The following is a 21,491-nucleotide window of genomic DNA, read 5'->3' on the forward strand; positions in this document are numbered from 1 at the left end:
TATATTGTGCCTTGCACTACAATGCTTGATGTGCCTCACTGTCTTAACAGGTACATCTGGGTGCATGGATGGTGCCACACAAAGGGCTTTGACTTCTGTGATAGTGGATGCATCTTGGATAGACCAGGACATGATGTCAGATGGGACACAACTGACCAGATAGGCAGGAATCTGACTGCACTGAATTAGCAAACCTTTAAACTAGGTTTGATGGGAAAAGGGAATGTACCTCTTTAGTTACAAAAAATGAGTTACAAAAAAGAACCAGGGAACTCTGTCACTTAAGGAAGCAGGAGGAAAAAAAAACCTCAGATTTGTTCCAAAGCCATTAGGGAGGGCTCCTCCAAGAAGGTAGCACTCCCCATAGGCCAGCTGAAATGCCACTACACCAACGTATACAGCATGGGAAATAAGCAGGAGGAGTTGGAAACCATAGTGTAATTAGAAAACTATGTCCTAATTGCTCTTAGAAATGTGGAGGTTGCCAATCCTGCCCACAATGGGGTAGATGGTCTTTAAAGTCCTTTCCAACACAAGCTATTCTACAAACTACACGACCAGAACACTATTTGTAGGGATACAAGGCATCAATGGGATACAAGCTTTTTAGAAATAGGGGCAGTTGAGTTGCCCTACATGTTAACCAACTGATAGATTGCAAAGAGCTACCTCTGAGAAACAGTCACGAATATATTAAGAGCTTATGGGTAAAAATTAAGGACAAGACCAATAAAGGACACCTGGTGGTAGGATCTACTACAGGCCCTAGAGGAGCTTGGTGACAAGGCCTTTTTGCTTAGCTACAAGAGTCACTGTGCACATAGTCTCTCATCTCTATGGGACATTTCCACCACTAAGTACTTCCTGGGAAAGCAACTCAGCAGGCTGCAAGCAATCCAAGAGACTCCTGGAGTGCAATGAGGGTAACTTCCTGCTCCAGGTACTAGATAAACCAATCAGAGGAGAAGTGCTATGGACCTGCTATTCACCAATACAGACAAACTCATTAAAGAGGTTAAGACTGGAGGTGGACTGGGATGTAGAAATGATGTCCTAGAGGCGTTTGTGATCTCGAGGAATATGGGCCTGGTAAAGAGCTACGTCAAGACACCAAACTTCAAATAAATTAACTTCCAGCTGGTTAAGGAATTATTGGATAAGATTGCCTGGGAAGCTCTTTAGGGACAAAGGAACAGAGCAGAGCTTAATGATGCCTTTCTAAGAGCACAAGAGTTGTAGATCCCCCAGTGCTCGAAACAAAGCAGGAAGAGCGGGAAATCAATATAGCTGGAAAAACAACCTGCTGGTCAAGCAGAGGGATAAAAAGGAAGCACACAGGTAACTGAAGCAGGGATACATGGCTCAGGAAGAATATAGGAATGCTGTCCAGACAAGCAGAGATAGGAACAGGAAAGCCAAGAATTACAGAATCATTGAATCATTTGAGTTGGATGGGACCTTAAAAAATCACCTAGTCCAACTCTCCTGCAATGAAGAGAAACATCTACAGCTAGCTCAGGTTGTTCAGAGCCCCATCCAGACTAATCTTGTATGTCTCCACAGACGGAGCATCCACTGCATCTCTGGGAAACCTGTTCAAGTGCCTTACCACCCTTATAGTAAAAAATTTATTCCTTATATCCAATTTAAATTTCCACTCTTTTAGTTTGAAACTATTTCCTCTTGCCCTATCACAACAGATTCTGCTAAAGAGTCTATTCCCTGTCAAGGAAGGAAGACATTCACTTGTCAACCACTCAGAATTCATTATCTTGAAACATGAGGTTGTTTGTAGTTTAGATGCCATTTCACATCTAGTCTCTATGTACAGCAAGACAAAAATTGATTAAGCCCAGAAGAATGTTAATACTTGCGAATGTAAAAATGTTGGGAAGTGAAATTCTTACTTCAGAGCACTAAACACTGATCTAGTTCAAGCTTAGATCTTGATTACACATACAATCATATTCAGTACTATTCTATCAGTAATATTGACACAGTTACCACGTTGCAAAGACTCAATAAAGTGATTACGTTCTTCTTTTCATAACTTATAAAGAAGTTCCTTACTTATTGTAATGCTTACAATATGGTTGCATTTTCCAGTAGTTTTCCTCACAGTAGTTATGGAAAGTGCACTCTCAGCAAGTTTGCTGATGATAGAAAGCTGGGAGGAGTGGCTGACACACCAGAAAGCTGTGCTGCCATTCAGCAAGACCTGCACAGGTCGGAGAGCTGATTACGGAGGAAACTTAGGAGATTCAACAAGGACAAGTGCAGAGTCCTACACTTGGGCAGGAATAACTGCATCATCAGTACAGGTTAAGGACTGAGCTGCTGGAAGAGAGCTCAGCAGACAGGGAGCTAGGTGTCCTGGTTGACACCAGGACATTAGCAAGCAATGTGCCCATGATGCCAAGAAGGCCATGATATGCTGGGTTGCATTACAGAGTGTGGCCAGCAGAAGGTGGATCCTCCCCCTCTATTCTATTCTGGAGTGGTCACATCTGGAATACTGCATCCAGGTCTCTGCTCCGCAGTTAGAGAAAGATAGGGAACTACCTGAGAGTCAAGGGGAAGGCTACAAAGCAGATTAGGATCTGGGAGAATCACTCTCATGAGGAAAGGCTGGGAGACCTGGGACTGTTCAACCAGAAGAAGACCAAGAGGGAATCTTATGCAAGCTTATAAATAGCTGAAGGGTGAGTGCCAAGACAATGACATTCACCTCCTTTCAATGGTGCCCAGCGACAGGACAAGGGTCAGCAGGCACAAACTAGAACAGAGCAACTTCCATCTGAACATGGGGAAAAGATTTTTTTCTTTTAAAGGAGACAGAGCACTGGAAAATGCTGCCCAGAGGTATTGTGAAGTTTCCTTCTCTGGAGATATTAAAAATATTCCTTTTCCTGTGCACACTACCCTAGGGAAACTTCTTTAGCAGTTGAGCGGGACTAGATGATATCTAGATTCTTTCCAACCTGTAAGACTTTGTGATTGCGTGAAGCTTTCAGCTAAAAACAACCCAATCCATCTATATGTAAAAAATGCATCTTGCTAAAGCAAACTTTCCATTTATCATTATCTGTTCTACACACTACTTTTGAGGATCTATGGGAACTGCTGAATCATGGCCTGAACCTCTGATTGATCACCTGAGGCGAGCACTGGGTCAGCCATGGCAGCACAGGTGAAGGGAATTCAGTTGTGCTGCCAAGAAGGGGCAGAGCCTGGCTCCACTTCTCCTAGACCCATTTAAGAGCTGGCTACCAGTGGGGAAGGATCTCTTCTGGAGATCTGCTCTGCTGGAGTTTCACAAGTGAGCCCAGGATAGGGGTAAGTGTCCTATCTATTCTCTTTTTGTTATTATGACCTGCTTTGTCTAACTCTCTTGTTTATTTCATAACTGTAACATCTTTATATTCATTGATTATACAAAGGAACATAGTGAAGAACAGTGATTGCTATGATCATATTTAAATTAATGTTTTTTGTGAATTCAGAGTGGCTATACTAAGTCTCTTTTACTGTACGCTGTAATGACATCCTCAAGAAAAGAACAAATTTCAGAAGAACTTTGAGGAATGCTATTTAAACTAAAAAGTGACAAAACAGTGAATAGCAATTTCTGTAGCATGGTACTAGTGTGAGTTCATTCCTGTAATCCAATTCTTCCTTATCCATTTCAGCTGAGTACATATGTGTACTTCATAGGCAAAGGAACATAAGCTCTATCACATAATATTTAATCACCTAGGAAATTTTTTCTCCAGCAAGGTCAGAATAATGCGGGAAATTCCCCGAAGTTTGAGAGAGAAAGAAGAAAACATCAAATGAGGTAAGACTCTTCATAACATGCTTAGGAATGCCTCTTATTTACAGATGAGGAATGTCTGAACGTTGTCTTACTCTCCCCACCTCAGCATAAATTAGACTAAATAGTAGAGACAAGAAAAGTGAAAGTAGATAAGAGGCATTTCTGTTGTTTCTCATTCAACAGACAAACATGAGCTCTGTGCAAACACCATTAGAACATGTAGCAGAAAGCTTTGGTCATCTCTTCTGGATTTCCTTCTACGACAATTCTCCGCCTGTCTGAACTGATAATGAAAGTAAGTAACTATAAATCCACAGCGTTCCCAAAAACAAAAGTATGTATAATTAAAACCTAAGTTCAGATAACTGATGGTATTATTTCTCCATATATACTGGTCTACTGTTACAGAAACTCACTCCTAACAATTTTTTTTTTTTTTTTTTTACACTATTATTTGCATTAAACAACTTTTGACAATATTAAATTCCTTACAATACAACAAGGAACTGGAAAAACAGAAGTACCCAGCATCCTACAGCTGAATTTACTGTTCAGGTCATGGACAAACACACACAGCATTGAAAGAATAATAGTTTTAGCTCCCCTGTGTTTAGTGGCATAGAGTGCTAGGTTGTGAAACATATTTGTGTCCTAAAATACATTCTAAAGAACTTCAGCATAAAGCACAAAGTATGATGCCTGTGTAAATAATCTCAGTTATATTCCAGTATCAAAGCAATATTAGGTAAATCTTGCAATAAAGTCTTGTAATAGCAAAGTCTTTGGAAAAAAGATCCAAACAAAATCCAAACTTTTTTTTAACACTTCAGAAAACAAATGAAGTTATAGCTGTATTGGTTATCATAAATAAGATAACTAAGTAATGAAAAGCCAGGCATGTCTACCTTCATTTTCACTATTCATTACTTTCATTATTTTCATTCATTATTATTCATTATTTCATTCATTATTCATAACTATATGTTAGACTCAAAAACTCACTGGAAGACAGTTTGTTCTTGAGAGAATATCAACTGAAGGACAGGAATTATATATATATATTACATATAATAATTGTGTACATATAAAATATTTTAAAATTGCTGTTCACCACATCTGTTTCTACTTCCAGGGCAGGATTAAGCTTTTGATCTACGCAGGAGCAAGAATTCTTTAACATTACAGACCAGAAACCAGAAATTAAAAAAAAAAAAAAAAAAAGCACATTACAGGGGTTGTAAGGGATCTCAAGAGATCACTGAGTCCAATCCTCTGCTAAAGCAAGTACCCTACAACATGTAACCCAGGTAGGTGTTCAGCTGAGTCTCCACAGATGACTTCACCAGTGCTCCAATTATTTTACAATGTATTTTTCTTATAAATACAATTATTCTGTGAGAGCTGCTAGTAATGCCCTTCTTAAAAAGCAACTTAGAGATATTTACATCTCATTTAACACCACTTCAGTTTTTTCTCCTCTTCTCAGTTTTAATAAAATGATTTGTAAGTATAAAAAAATTCTGCTAACATGCCACTAAGTATATCTAATATCAAAACTGAGGCAAACATGCATTTTTGAAGCCTTCTTTTTATAAATGGCATATAAGAAAAGCAGTTAGCACAATAAACATCACCTCTATAAAGCAGTTTCAAAAGCTACTTCCACACATTTTATAATGTTTTGCTAATGGCGATTGTCATTCAAAACAACGATTCATAGAAAGAAGATTTTAAAGTATGCATTGTAAAATAACATCTACAGCAAAAACTGCAATGTAACTTAAATACAGTCACAGAAATCTGTTTATTTATTTACTTTTCATAAAATCATAGAATCATAGAATGGCCTGGGCTGAAAAGAACCATAAAGATCATGTAGTTTCAACCCCCCTGCCATGGGCAGGGATGCCAACCACTAGACCAAGCTGCCCAGAGCCACATCCAGCCTGGAACTTTTAAACAATAGTTATCTAAATTAAAAACCCTCACCTACAATTTAGGTTGTTATTAATTTTGTTGTTTGTTTTTAAAGTAAATGAAAACAGTAACACATTTGGAAAGCTAACAATGCAAAATACATTATTGCTGCTAAACACTACGTATATGAAACTGAACTGCAACTATTAAAATTCATGTTCAGATGAAATTTATGTTCACTGAAGTTTTTTGGAGGGAGGGGTTTATGACTGATTGATATAGTAAGACAGTTGTTTTGAATATTCTGCACAGATACTGAGGATCTAAAAAAGTTACCTGTCTTCTTAGATTTAAATTTCCATGCAAGCTCTAACTAAACTACACTGGCAACAATTTTCTGAATGCACTTGTCCTTCACAAGCTGTTAGGCTAAACACAGATCTTTTGTTGCTTAACTTTATGGCTGAAAATGAGTATTTACCTGCAAGTTGACACTGTTCTGAAACTAGGCCTGCTGCAGTGTTTGAAGCAGCCTGCTAAAATCTTACATTCACAGCTAAGCTCATGACTCAAAACTGCTTTATAGTAGCTCACAAAAAAATACAGCAGCCACCCAATAATTTGAAGTGATGCAACAACTGTGTACCTTCACTAATTTAAAATTGTTTTTAAGTTTTTCAGTGAGTTAACTGAAATCCTCCAGCATTTAACTACGTGGTGTCCACATACATGACAAAAATGTCAACTGCAAAAATTCTCAATCCTATTTGCTTGATTAAGCAGAAGCATGATTAATGCCCAGTCAAACCAATACCTGTACAAACCAAACCTAACACTGTATATCTCTAGGAGTGATGATTTTAGAATCATCATATCACACATTTACTCTGTATTCTTCTGAACACAAATAAAGTAATATTACCAGAAAGGGGTAATATTGCTGTGAGATAGCATAGCAAAAAACAAGTTCAAGCTTGTTTGATCTCTCTGAAGCTAATCAATCAGATTTACTCACCTAAATTTTATTTGTAACACACAAATTCTTACAAGTTACACTCTCTCTAGACATATTACGTAAATTAATCACAGTTCAATCACCTTGCAAGCCTGTAATATATGCCTGCGTAACTGAAAGGGAAACTCTCACCAAAAAGTTGGTATCTGAACAAGGTAAAGCAATAATGCTGTCCAGTTTCGAGAATCAAAATGCAGAATGATCAGCTAAGCAAATTTCAAAACAAACAAAAAAAAAAATCAGTATTTCATTAGTTTTTACTATAGGTAAAAATGTCAACTCACCTGACTTGTGTTTCTTGTGTTTCGCTTTCTTTTTGAATAACTTGCTCTGGATCTCAGATTTGTAAGATTTGAATGGATAAAGATGAACCTCACGTCGTCTTTGCAAGTCATCAAGTTTTTTCTGCAGATTTTCATTTAAAATATCCTTCAATTTCTTTTTTTTCTTTTTCTTCTTCTTTGCCCGCAACTTAATTAGTTTATTGTTATTACTTCGAAGTGAGTTCTCCAGCGTTATTTCTTTAGCAGATTTGTTGTAGTCTGTGTCTTGGTTGTCATTATGAGTGCCATTGACAAGCACTTGACAAGCTTTCAGTGTGTTCTCTTTGAATGGACTGATCTCAACTTTTACTCTGGCCATTTCTGCGCAACCCTGTCCGTTCTCTGCAGGCTTTCTCTCTCCTGAACTAAAGTGATCAGCCATGCTCACAATCTCTCCTGAACTAATTAAATGCCTCAAGTTCTCTTTATAACAAGTTTTTTTAATATCACAGACTCCTGAGGTCTTCATTTCACAGTTAATCTTAATCTCTGTAGTGACACTAAAGCTATCTAAACGTGTATCTTTTTCTGGGCAGCCAGCAATGGAACCCATACTTTTCCCTACTTCTGACTTGGAACGAGGTAGCAGATCTCCTCTATTGCCAGAGCTGACAGCTCCATTACTTTTGCTTACATACTCATGTTTTACCTTCTCTACCTTTGTACGTGGCACTTTTTTTACTTTGATGGGAGGAGATGGAAACTCAGGAGCCTGAAAAGGTTTCTGTTTGTAAATACGAACATCTGCACCACAAAACTGTGGAAAATGAACATATGCATTTTCTAAGTAGTCATAACCAAGAATTACTTCTCTGCATTCATGAATAGGTTGACCCAGAACAGCGTCTTGAACATCCTTTTGTGTTTCATAGACAAAATCACAGAGACCTTTAAGCAGCCACACTTTTTGGTAGAATGGTAGTTCATGAAACGGTTTTTCCTGTAAGGGATTAACTTCTCCAAGGACTTTAAAAAACTGTGGACACAATCCAAGTTTTTCTGCAGAGCTATTAGGATTGTCAGTCTGCCCTACAACATTATACCAGTGTTGGACTTTCTGTCTTAGTGCTGCTTCCCAAGCCCTGTAAGAAAGTGTTGGCCTACGATGTAATGTAGATCTGCGATGTGGAGGACTTAACAAAGAAGTCATTATTTTAGATAAAAAAGCATTACACTGAGGCATGAGAAGACAGCGTTCCAATTCATAGAACACTATCTCAGGTAAGTTTAAAATCTGTTGTGCTAAACAAAGGAAATGACCAATAGCTGGAATCTCCCACATCGTCTCCATCCTCGTAGGTGCTGCTTGAGCTAAAAGTGACTTTTCCCATTCTTCTATTTCCTTCTGACTAGCTTCTTCTGCTTCTTTTCTTTCTTGCTCTCTCATCCTATTAGGAGAAAGTCCACAAAAAAAACAGGTATCAGTTGAATTAAAAGAAACAGGAGAAAAAAAAATCATAACTCCAGTATGATATACACATCTTGAAGGAATAAGGAACACAATACATACCAATATTTGGTTATTTATAAAACATATCCCTCTTTAGTTCTCAAATCCCTTATTTTTGCTGTGTTTCAGTATTTCCAATTAACAGTATTTTACTTGTCATCCACCCATATAAACATCTCTTAATATAAATGCTAGGTAACTTAATTCCAAATTGTCATGTGGCTTGTGTCACCTAACTTGTAATCTCCTTGTTTCTGTCTAACTTAAGTGCTTCATTCACATGCAGGAATGTGAAAATCCCTCCCATGTAGAGGCTTGTTTATTAGCTTGTGTACAACAGTGGTCAAAAAGGAAATATATTACATTATATGAAGAATGTGATGGAAAAAGACATTAGAAATAAGATGTCATTACATTAATAAGTGGTTTGCCCTCACCTGAAAAATTGTATTCAGTTCTGGTCCCCTATCTAAGAAAAGGATAGAGCAGAAATAGTGGGTATTCAGAGGAAGAGGTTATTGGCAATACGAGTCCTGTTAAACTCCTTTAAAATTTCAGACTCCATACAAAACATTAGCAAGAGAAAAACATGACCACAATATACAGAACAATTTCCTCTTACTTGTAAATTTATCATGACAGTCAAAAGCAACAAGTTGAAGAGGAAGAAATGCTTCCACTTCAGATAGCCATTACCTTACTACCTAATTTACTAGATCACAAGACATGTTAATTTAGTTCTAGAGTAACTAACAGGACATCATCATTAATCATATCAGCACCAACAGCTGTTAATAGTAAGAAGAATTTAAGTTTTAATGGTAAAGACACATTTTTGCTTCATACCATGACCAGATTCCAACCGTTAGAACTAGGATACAACCATACTTGTAGGAAATTTTTTACAGAGCTATTCCCAAGCTTCTCATCGTTTTTTCTCCAAAGGTTGTTTTTGTAAGTACGCTTGGGAGGAGAGGAAAAAAAAAAAGTCTTTTGCTGCCACATAAAACTAATAGCTGCAAAGGCATGTTCTAAATCAAGTTTACCTCAATTAATGTATGACTTAGGTGAGGTTATAAAAGGAACCATCAATTGATAGATAAAATAGATTGTACAAGGCATGAATAGACAACAAGGAAGAAAATTATCTACAAACTATACCCATAAAAAGATAATGAATAGACAGAGTAGGAATTCCACAAAATTAACTACAGAAAAGAAAAAAAAAAAAGTGTTTCAGTCTTCCAAAATATGCAGCTTAAGAAAATCTTGAACATGGTTTAGTGGGCATGGTGGTGATGGGTTGACGGTTGGACTTCATGATCTTAGAGGTCTTTTCTGACCTTAATGATTCTATGATCTAAAAAAAAAAAAAAATCCATTTCATAAAATGCCTGCGTCTTGTAAGACTAGCTAAGTACCTAGAACAAAGATTTAGACATTAACTTGGATTTCAGCAGCCAATTTCTTTAGGTATGAGGGTGTTTTCTAGCAAGGCGCCAGCATCAGCAACTTCACCTATCCTAGCGCTGCAAGTTAGTAACTCAAGCAGTTCAAGAGACTCAACTAATATGCTTGATAACTAGAAAGAATGCATGCTGACTCACTGGATGCACTGCCAGAAAAGGAATATGTTTTTATTCAGCAGACCACTCACTTGCAAGCTAGGTAAACAGCGGCTCAAAACTGATTTGACAGCACACAAGCAAGTTACGCTGTTGAACTGCACACCATTTCATGGGAAAAATCAGTAGTATAGCAAGACTGGGAGGAAGGCACAGTTTGATACAGTGGAAATTAAAATCTTAAATACTTTACCCACTCACAATTAGACACAGAATAGCCAGTATTACAGCAACAGATTTGGATGCTTTTTTTTTTGTAATAGTAATAAGACTCAAATGATTAATTTGTATCTACTAAGGTAGTGCTTTAGTTCTGAGACTAGAGTTAATACCACAAATTTAACAAAAATACACCACGACAATTAGGCCTGAAAAACATGGATAATTGTTTGCTAACCCATATTTTAACTGAATTTTCCCAATCAATTCAGTACAAGCTTTAAATAGATTTAAATGCAATTTCAGGTGAACAAACTTCAACATGATTACAAAAAATGAAGAACGAGTGAAAGGCAAATTCAGTAAAATGCGTATTTGCCAGTGGATCAAGTTTGTAGCTCTAAGGAACACTTCAATGGCTTTACTAAAAGTAAGGCACTGTAAGCTGCAATAAACCACCCAAGGCAGAAGTTTTATATCTCCTTTTGGTAAGTATATACTCTGTAGCAACTTGGGGTATCAGATTTCTGGAAAAAGAAGGTGAACAGCTATTTTTTTCATAACAGATGGAATATACACAACATCATCTATATTTTATCAATAATCCAACGTAAGCACAGGAATTTGTAATATACTTTTGAAGAAAAATGGTATGTCAACGTAGTGTTTCAAGTATGCGTATTTATAGATAAAAATACTGTGAAAAATACACATGATATCAATATTATATGGATCTCCATTAATAATGTATTGCTAATTTGACAGGCCTTTTCAATTTCCATAACCTTTTCATAAAAAAAGTACATCAAGTTCAGAGAAATGGAATGCAAAGTTGAACACTGCTCAAGGGAATTCACCAGAGAAATAAAATCTCTACTAATCTTTACTTTTTTGAAGTTGAAAATGAGTTGAATCACAAGAAAGACTCAATCATATCTAGGGAAGAAGTACTGGTTAGCATGCAACACAGCCCAAACTGTATGGCTTCAGATCTGTTAAAAATTTTTACCTGCAAACTGAGAATGCTTTCATTACATACGGGAAAAATCTCTAAAACCTTTAGATTTGAAAAAATTTAGAAGCATTTCATCTCCTAAAGCTAAGTTCTTATCACTACCCTCCATGTTTATCACATTTGGTAACTGCAAAATCCCTCAGAGTTAACTACACACAAACTGTAAATTTTTTACCTAACGAAAAAGGTAAAATGCCAAACTGGTGAGATAATAGGAATGGCACTTGCAGAAGAAGTTTGCCTCTGGCCATCAGTGAGGTAAGTACAAACAAGCGTAATTACAGTCTATTTCTGTGACCATATTGGTAGTTGTTTTTTTGTTAGTTTGGCTTTTTGTATAGGAAAAAGACCATTAAGAAGTAGGATAAACCATGACTGGGCTGTAGATGCTTTCAGTTACTATTAAAAATTTTACAGTTCAAAAACAACAGCAGCCTTAAATTACTTACAAAGATTATAATGCTTTAGTATTTTTTCCAAGAAGGTGATAAATTAAAAACTAATTCCTTTCTCCATGGATACACTATACTGAAGGCTGGCTTCATTCATTTACTAAAGACAAATAATACTACCAAGTTTAGTGATGCAAAGGAGTCTCAAGTATTAAGATGGCATGATTATTTTACCAAAACACAGTTTTTCCTTTTACCTCTTCTCTTCTTTTGCTCTGAGCTGTTCCTCTTGCCTTAGAACCTGAACCATCACAGACTCGAACATGCCCGTTGACAAGCCTACTAAATTGCGAGGTGTGGAACGACGTCGTGTTGAAGTGCACGGTGTTCCTTTCTCATCTTCTAGACCATAGGATCCTCTAGATGTTACTGCTATTGATGTCTTCTCTCTTAAATGCCTAGAAAGGAAAACAAAGTCAATCCACAATTATAATTTTCCTTTACTACTGCACTACAATGCCTACACCACCACCCATAGGTCAAGAATATTTAGTCAGGACTTCTTCTCTTGGTATCACTAGGACTGCCTTCAGAAATACCTTTGCAAAATTGTATAATTTAAGACTAATAGACTAACATACATATATGTTCATGTCTCTTAAAAATGATGGGTAGTTATCTCAAGGAATCAAGTACTATTTGGAGGCTTAAATCCATTTTTTAATCCTTAAGTCATAGAATTAGATAAATATTTGGAAAGAAAATACTTCTGCAATACTTAAGAAATCACACTTTTTAGAAGATATCTAAAAATACTGAAAAAATGTTTTTTTTTTGTTGTCACTTTCTTCAAACAGCAGCTTATTACTATTAAATATTTTTTAAAAGAAGTTGTAAAACAGCACAGCATAGGTGGTTGAGCAGTAACATTTCATACTATGCTGTATTTCAAAGTAATGCAGTGAAAATGCTCTAAGCGACATTTATCACATACTCTGAAAACAAGAGGGAAGAAAACAAAATCCAACCTCCTCTTAAAATTACTCCCTACTTTGAGGTAATACTCTTTAGTTTGTAGTAACTGAAAATCATACATTCAACATTGCTGCACCTGAACTACTTGATGAAGAAGACTGAATAAATATCACCGTGAAGCCAACTGGGATAGGGAAAGCCCATGCACCAAAGGAACTGAACTTGGCATGGGATGTCAAAATATCAAGAGATTCCACAGGTACACTGATAAGAATATAACACAAACAAAAAGGGAAATGGCAACAAAATATGTGTAGAAAACTGAAGTATTGAACAAGGCCTTTGCCTTACCCTTCATTGCAAATCAGTCCTCCCACCACTCTCCCACCCCTGAACCTCTAGGTGGACTTTGGGAGAACAAAATCACTCCCGCAGTAAGGAAAAAGCAAGCTCAAAACCACCTTGATGAGAGTAAACATGCTTATGGGTCCCAATGATATGCATCCCAGGGTCCTGAAAGAACAGGCTGATGTGGTTGCCAAGCTATTCTTCACCATAAATCAAAAAGTCATGGCTGTCAGGTGAAGCCCTCAGTGACTGGAGAAAAGGGAAACATCACTACTATTTTTTAAGAATGGGACAGTGCAAGGAAGCATGGAGTAACAGACCAGTGAACCTCACAAACGTGCACGAGGAGATCACAGAAAAGATCCTCCTGGAGGCTGTGTTAAAGCACGTGCAAGACAAGGAGGAGACCTGCAACTGCCAGCATGGCTCCACCAAGGGCAGGTTGTGCCTGACCAACCTGGACTACAATGGACTGACAACATCAGTAGGAAGAGGAAGCTCAAATGACATTGCCTGCCTGGAGGCCTCTGACTCCACATCCTTATCCCCAGCTTGAAGAGATATGAAGGGTGGACTATACAGTGGATAAGGAATTGACTGTATTGTTGCAGCCAGAAGGTTATAGTAAATGTCTCTCTGTCCACGTGAAGGAAGTCAAGAGTGGCGTCCCCAGGGGTCTGCCTTGGGACAGGAGCTCCTCAACATCTTAATCAATGATCTAGAAAAAAGGTTTGAGTGCATTCTCAGCAAGTTTGCTAATGATACTGAGTGATGCAGTTGATACTAAAAAGGGAAAGGATGCCACCCAAAGGACCTGGACAAGCTTGAAAAGTGGGCCCACACAAACCCAGAGAGATTCAACAAGCCAAGTGCAAGGTGTCGCACTTAAAGGAGGGCAATCCCAGATATGTATACAGGTGGGGAAAACTCAAAGCATCATAGAATGGCTCGGGTTGAAAGTCCTCAAGAATCATTAAATTCCAACATCCCTACCACCAGCAGGGACATCAAGCTCCAGATCTGGCACTAGGCCAAGTTGCCCAGGGCTCTATCCAATCTGGCCTTGAATACCTCCAGAGACAGAGCATCCACAGCCAATTCACTGAGAGCAGCATGGCAAGAAAGACTTAGGGGTTCTGGTGGTTGAAAAGCACAATGAGAGTCAACAGTGTGTACCAACAGTATCCCAAGCTGCATCAGGACACGGGTGGTCAGCAGGCCAGGGAGGCAATTGTCCTCCTCTGCTCTGATCTCATATGGACCCAACTGGAGCACTGCATCCAAGCCTGGTGTCCCCAAGACATTAAAAATATGGAGCTCTTCGAGAAGATCCAAAGCAGGGCCACAAAAATTATCAGAGTGCTGGAGCAGCACTCCTACAAAGAAAGGCTGAAGGATCTGGGCTTGTACCATCTGGAGAAGGCTCCAGGAAGTCCTCACTGTGGCCTTCCAGTACTTAAAGAGATCTTACAACCATGAGGGAAATCAACTTTTCACATGGACTGATAGTGACAGGACAAGGGAGAATGGTTTTAAACTAAAAGATTAAGGTTAGATGTTGAGAGTAAAATTTTTACACAGAAGACGGTGTAGCACTGGCACAGAAGCTGTGGATGCCTCATCCCCTGAAGCATTTAAGGCCAGGTTGGATGGGGCCCTGGGGAGCCTCAGCTGGTGGGCAGCAGCCCTGCCAATGACTTTTACCACGCACATAGAAACTTTAAAGATGTATCCTTATAAATCTCTGATGTGTTAGTATAAGAGTACACTAACACAGTAGTACATCTGTAGTATACCCTACAGATAAGGCTAGAATAAGTTTTAGCCTGTTCAATATTTTGTATTTGAACCAAAGCATTTGCATTTCTGAAAGAATGACAACAGCAACTGCATTTTTTAGTAAACATAAGTATGACTATATGATGGCACTGTGCACAATTTGCCTTTGCTTTCTTATGTAATCTCGAATAAAAAGCACTGAGCTCTCTCACATCCTATCAAGTCCAATGAGAGTAACATAATTCAGCAGAGGCTTCCACAAAACACTCCTGTGCTCAATATTGCTGAGATGTTGTGTCATACTACATACAGAGATTAATCTAGAATAAACCTTTCAAATCCTGTTGGATTAGGTATCTATTTTCCAGGGTTAATAGTTTTAAGACACGATTCTTTTTTTTTTTAATCAATATAGTTGGTTTTCTTGAGCCAATCACACTCTATTATGCACAGCTACTTCATTCTACTCCTAACTGCTGTTAGGCACAACCGTTTCAAACGTGTAGTGCTGATACACCAACACAGTTCATACTCACAGTCACTTATTCAGTTGAGCTCTTCCCCATACTCCTCAAGTGTTCCCACTACCCAAGACAGGTTTTTCTTACCAGCTGGCACTAATACCCTGTGTCACTAGCAAGTTTAAGCTTGATGGACATGAACAGCTTTACATATCTGCTAATACCGTTCCTTCTTGTTCACCTTCAGCCTCTCCCAAAAATCTTTTGGGAATTTTAACATGTAAAACACTAAAGTCATACAGAAAACCAGTAGAAATTTCAGGGTAAAAAGACACCACAGCTTTAATGTGACTGGCCTGTGTCAAACTGAAGGGAAAACATATTTCAGTTTGATTTAGATTGGACTTTGTACTATATGGCTTGAAATGTTTCCACACTCAGCTGCTTTGGCTTAAAACCAAGGAAGGAATTTATGCTTAAACATATCACAATTTGTATTTTGTTATTTAAATCTGTGTTTATAAATGCTAGGTGTTATTTTCCATTTCCTTATTTCCAAAAATAGGGACACTAAATTATCCATTTCAAAGCAGGTACTTTGGCCCAACATTTTATTCCTACTTAAAGGCATTACAAATTTCGCAGACCACAAAAATTGCGTAAAAATCATCATGTATTTTTAACTGAGATTGGTATTAATTTTAAATAGACGGTCATACAGAGGCAGTCATACACGGGCAGCACTTGTTTCTGCCAGCAAAAAATAAAGAAAGGAGCATTTGACATCTTGTCCAAACAACTGAGTCTCCATGTTCCTAAAAGGCTTCTTTCAGATGCAAAATCTTAGTCAGGAAATGCTAAGCCCTACTTTGCATTTTAGTATGTCAAGCTTCAGAAACTCCAAAACATTTTGAATTAAGACCTAATTGGTGCCAGTAGGCACCATTCCTCTTTGTGGTAGTACTGAGAGTTTGAAGGTTTGATCCTACTGGGAATCACTCACATGTTTTTTTAAAACCATTCGTGGTTCTGGAGTTCAGGTTTCTGGGTTATTTTGTTTTTGTTTTTTGTTTGTTTGTTTGTTTTGAATGTGAAGAGGAACAGAAGGTTACTTTCCAAAAAGAAATACATCTGCATAATCTACTTTATGTAAACGGCATATGCCAGATCCTCGACAGTTTTTCCACACTTACCGGGACAGCAACGCCAGCTTCTGTTCCAGCATCATCTCCAGCTTCTGAGCCTGTTTGGACAGCCAGTGATCCACTCCGTGCAACCGGTAACACGTCTCCAGCATCTGCCGGAAGTCACCCACGAAATCTGCTATCCCTGCGTACTGCCCGCTGGAAAATTTCTCTTCCATTTTCAGCAGCCACATTCCAGTTGGTGACTGCTGAGCAGAGCGGCTGCTATTATGACCCGAGAGGGAGCCAGCTCCTCCTTCTTCCCTCACGCATTCCTGATCCGTGAGCGGCTTTAAAAACGGCGCTGTCAGAGGCCGGTACTTCTCTAGCAGGAACTCGCGCAGGATGCGGTATCCCTGCTGCAGCTCGGGGCTCAGGCTCTGTTCCCAGGAGCAGCCGCCGCTCTCCCCTCCCGCGACGCTTCCATCCTCGTCCCGCCGCTCCTCCCGGCGCCGAGGACGGCCGACCGAGGCCCGCTCCGTCGAAAGGTCTCCGCCCGCGGCGAGCCCCGCTGTCCGCTCCGCGACGTCGGCAGGCCGCGCCGAGTCCATGTCTGCCGCCCCGCGCGCGCACAGGTCCTCGGCGGCTGCAGGGGCGCCGCCAGCCGCGGGCAGGCTCTTCAGCATCAGCTAGGGGCCGCGCTGCCCCGAGCCCGGCCGCGGGATCCACATCGGGCTCACCTAGGCAGAGAGACGCGGTTCAGCCCTCGCCGCTCTCCCTAGCGGCGGCCCCAGCCCTGCCCCCCGCCACCGAGGGGAGGACGGCGGCCACCGAGGAAGAGGAGAACGAGAAGGAAGCGGCGGCGGCCGGCAGCCGGCTGGGCCCGCCTCTCCCCGGCCTTCGCCTGGCGTGCCCGGACCCGCGCGCACGGCCCCGCCCGCCACTCAGCCGCGCCCTCGCCTTCAGGGGCCGCCCCCGGCGACGGGCACGGCGCATACCCCGCCCCGAGCCCCCCGCCGATCCCCCGCGAGCGACGGGAAGAAGGGAGGCGGGCGAGGCGCCAGCGCTCACGGCGCCGGGCGGCCCTCGCGTCAGCACCTCCCCTTCCCGCCTCCTCGCCTCACGGTGCGGCCCACCCCACAGCGACGGCTGGCGGCAGCCGTTGCTGACCGTTGGCGACGCGCCGGGGGAGGGGGGAAGGGGGCGCTGCGGCCGCGGAGAGGCGCGAGAGAAAGAGACGCGGCGTCTCACGTAGAACGCATGCGCTCGAGCGGGGGATGGGTGTTTTGGGCGCCAGGTGAGCTGGCGTCATCAGGGGGCGACGCGCTCGGAGCGCCCGCGCGCGGCTGCCGTTGGCACAGGCGAAGTCGCGGTTGTTTGGCGCGGGGAAAGTGCCGGCCGTGGGCTGGGGCGGGGGGTTGCTTTAGGCACGGGGGGGATCGGGACCGGTGGTTGCCAGCTCTGAGCCGTCCTGAAGGTGCTCGTATTCTGTGAACGCGTGGACACTCTCCAGTGCCACTGCGCTGTGACAGGCAGCAGCGAACTGGGGAACGTCACTTGGACACGGCAGTATTAAATATCTGGGAAATGTGTTGGTGCTCGCAGCGTTGAACCTGCATGAACATAGAGTACCTTGCTATGCGATAGACAACGAATGTACAAAAAGAAACAACACCAGAAACGTTCTACTTGAGCAGTCCTCTGCTCCTCCCTCAGGTCACCATCGTTCATTCTGCGTGGTCGCTGCAGAAAACAAACATGACACCGTCCTGGCAGGAGCAAAACAAGCTTTGTGGCAAAGTATTGCAGAACTATCCCTGTCCTTACTGCACTCTTTACGGACACCATGAAATCTCCCTCTGTTCACCCATGCTTGGTCACAGCCAGCTTTCATAGATGCTTCTCTCAAGCTATGTTCCTAGAAGAGCAGAGTCTGTGGTACTCAGTACCGAGCTCACAGTGCTGCTCTTCCCAGGCAGGTTTTGGATATTTTTTGGATACAGGTCAGGATTCTGAGAACATGAAGATTGGCAGAAGGCCCCTATAGCCTTGTTTTCCCTAACCTTAGTCTCTGACTATAACCAACAAGGTTATTTCATCTAGATCCTATCTCTTCAGATCACTTTTGGTTGCTGATATTATAACTATCCAGGTTATTCCTCCAAAACCTCCTCTTGAATTAAGAGCTCAAATGAAATCAGACATCACAAAATTTGTTCTGATAGTAGAGCAGAGAAAGTAGCATACCTCCACACTGGAGGGTGACACTGTGATCCTCACTGGAAGACCATTGTGCATCAAGTAATTAGGAATCCATAGAACAGTTGACCTGAGTGTAACCATGTGCATTTTGCATGGTGCTTGTCCTATGCGTATCCCATAGTCCGAGGGCATACCATAGAGACACATAACGCTTGGCTTCCACTTATGTTGTGCAAGTAATTATGCTATCTGCTTGGTGTTGCCTTTATCTAAATCTGCAGCAGTAAGTTCTCATGTTAGTATTCTGTTTGACAGTAGAAGTGACTATTAGGGAATTTATTCTTTGTTTCTTTGTTAGTGTTGTAAGAAAATCTTGTAATAGCTTGAATAACTAAATGTGGAATAGCACTTCCACAGACAGGGTTTGCATGGTATGATAATGTCCTAATTGAGGGCCCATTTGATGCTACGGTATGCAAGGTTACCTTTTGAAGTGGTGTTCTTCCTGCAAGACATATGGAGCTTAAATGGGTCTATCCAAAGATACCTGGACAAGCTTCAAACTGGGACCATGTGAGGTTCGATAAGGTCATGTGCAAGGTTTTGCACTGGGGTTAGGTCAGTTCCAGAGAAGAGTATACAAACAGAAGAATGCACTGAGAGCAGCTCTGGTGAGAAAGATTTGGAACTTCTGGTGAATGAAAAGCTAGACACAAGCCAGCAGTCTGCACTTGCATCCCAAAAGGCCAGAATCCTAAAAAGGATTAAAAAGGCCAGTGCAGAATCCTAAAAAGCTGACAGAATGTTTTAAAAATGAATGTCCTGAGCTTTTCAATGCCAAAGATTTATAGCTACCTGCACTGTGTAGGGGCTCTGGCCTGCACCTTCCAAACACTGTTCAACACTATTCTGCATCCTCAAAAGGAAAAAAATCCCTTTGGATCTGACTTGATCCCCATGACAGGCTCTGCGGTCGAACCAGAGAACCAACCTGTGCCAGCATCCATCACCCCTGACCACAAGAAGAAACAATGGATGTGAAAATCAACTCATTACTATGGAAGGGAGAATGAGGAAGGCTAATCCATAGCAGGTTCATCATGAAAATTGAAGGAAGAGGCAGAAGTTATAGTTGAGTCAGTAACTTCGATTCCTGTCCCTAGGTGAGCTGTGAGATATGCAGGAAGATTTCACTGTTATCCAGGCAAGTACATTGTCACTTGGCTGCTCTGATGCTGGGACAGCAGGGATAATAACATGGACTTAGTGAGCATGGAAGCCAGGCAGCTGGGATTCCTTTTTAGGGAAGGGGACATTGACAGAGTGTTTGCAAAATATGAAAGATTTCTCCTCCTCTTGATACAACTCTTGTCAGCTGAGAAAGAAGATACTCCTGCAGGGACAATATTACATGTCAGCCAGGCAACTTGGTCACTATGGAAAGCAACATCCAGTATCTGAGGGAATTAGCTGTGCTGAGGATGGTATATAATGTTGACCTGAACAACTATCAATTATCCTCAAATTCAGGTAGCATCTGGTGCATGCAGACTGTGTGGTGGAAGTTTGTACAGAGTTCACCATTGCTTAATGCCAACTCACTGGCAGTAATGACCTGGAAAGATAGAGACGAACAAACAGGGAAGGAATTGGTGACCAACTCTGACAATACAAAGAAAATCTCTCTTCTTTCAAATGGGTCTGCATTTCAGTTGTGGATAAGGTGTCCCAGGAGATTCTGCAACTCATATGGAATATATCTTTCTCCCCACCTGCACATACCAGCATCTCAGTTAGCAGAAGCAAGCATTTTTCAGTTCAGTTGAGAAGATACAGTGGGTACACACCAAGTGCCACCACATAGTTTTACCTTGTGAACATGGAGAAAATATGAAGTAGGACGGAAAATCCTAGAGGCATGGGAACATGAGCTGCAAGGAAGAACAACTGTAAAAGGAGATTATTCCAGGAAAATGGCCACTCCAGTTTCCAGTGAGCAGTCTCCAAGACACAGATGATGGACTGATCTTATTTCTGAGCTTGATAACAAACTTTTTGGTTTGCATCCACATGAAGTGAGTAATGAATACAATGACTAGGATTAGAGAGGTCCTGCCTCCAGCCAGGTGAAGGAAAGACACAATCGAATTTATTGGACTGTGTGGATTTGATGGCCTTGTACAGGAGTATAAGGGTCTAGCGGGCATTGACATACAGTGTACCCTAGTGTCATGAAGATACAAAGGGGCAGAACACATCTCTAGTTCTGGACTGACAGAGGGATCTCAACAGCTGTTGGAAGCTGAATTGAGCCTAATTGGGAATGAGTGGCAGAAGTAAACTACTGTGACTGTCCCAGAGGCTCTGTGCATCCTTGGTATAGATTACCTCAGGAGTGGATTCTTCAAGGGCCCAAAAGAGTACCACTGTGAACCCTCTTAGTATAGCTGCCTTGGAGATGGAGAACATCAGACAGCTGTCTACTTTGCCTGATCTCTTAGAGAACCCTTCTGTGTGGGGTTGCTAAGAATAGAACTGGAAGTGCTGATCACTACCACAGTGCACTGGTGGTGCTGAGACTCCCCGATCCCCATACATAAGCTGATCCCCATACATAAGCTGATTTTGATCAGCAAGAGTTAATTCACCTTTTAACAGTCCTGTGTGGCCTGTGTTCTACCTCTACTCATGGTAGTGTCAGGTGCCCCATTTGTTACAGCAGTTGGTAGTGCAAATGCAAACCTATTTGGGCAACAAATAGAAACACTGCATGGGTTGTAGAAGTACGTCAAGCAGATGCCCAAGTACCCAAGAGTTATACCACTGAAAAACATCAGAAAAACACCTGACTACACCACGTGGATCAGGTTGCTAAGACTCAATAATGAA

At 41.1% G+C, this 21,491-nt stretch overlaps 1 protein-coding gene across 1 annotated transcript in view; it reads right to left on the reverse strand.

Annotated features, from left to right (window-relative positions):
* The window catches only part of KIAA2026 (KIAA2026 ortholog), a 60,558-nt gene extending 43,472 nt beyond the window's left edge, over window positions 1–17,086 (reverse strand). Inside the window, exons 1-3 of the mRNA XM_042877395.1 lie at window positions 16,470–17,086; window positions 11,971–12,171; window positions 7,033–8,460 (exon numbers count right to left, since the gene is read on the reverse strand). Of these exons, the coding sequence (XP_042733329.1) occupies window positions 7,033–8,460; window positions 11,971–12,171; window positions 16,470–17,086 (2,246 nt within the window). The remainder of the gene's footprint in view (window positions 1–7,032; window positions 8,461–11,970; window positions 12,172–16,469) is intronic.
* Between the last annotated feature and the right edge of the window lie 4,405 nt (window positions 17,087–21,491).

This window comes from Lagopus leucura, unplaced genomic scaffold (assembly GCF_019238085.1).
Source record: "Lagopus leucura isolate 7727_CA_CO unplaced genomic scaffold, USGS_WTPT01 Super-Scaffold_100018, whole genome shotgun sequence".
NCBI classification, from domain to species: Eukaryota; Metazoa; Chordata; class Aves; order Galliformes; family Phasianidae; genus Lagopus; species Lagopus leucura.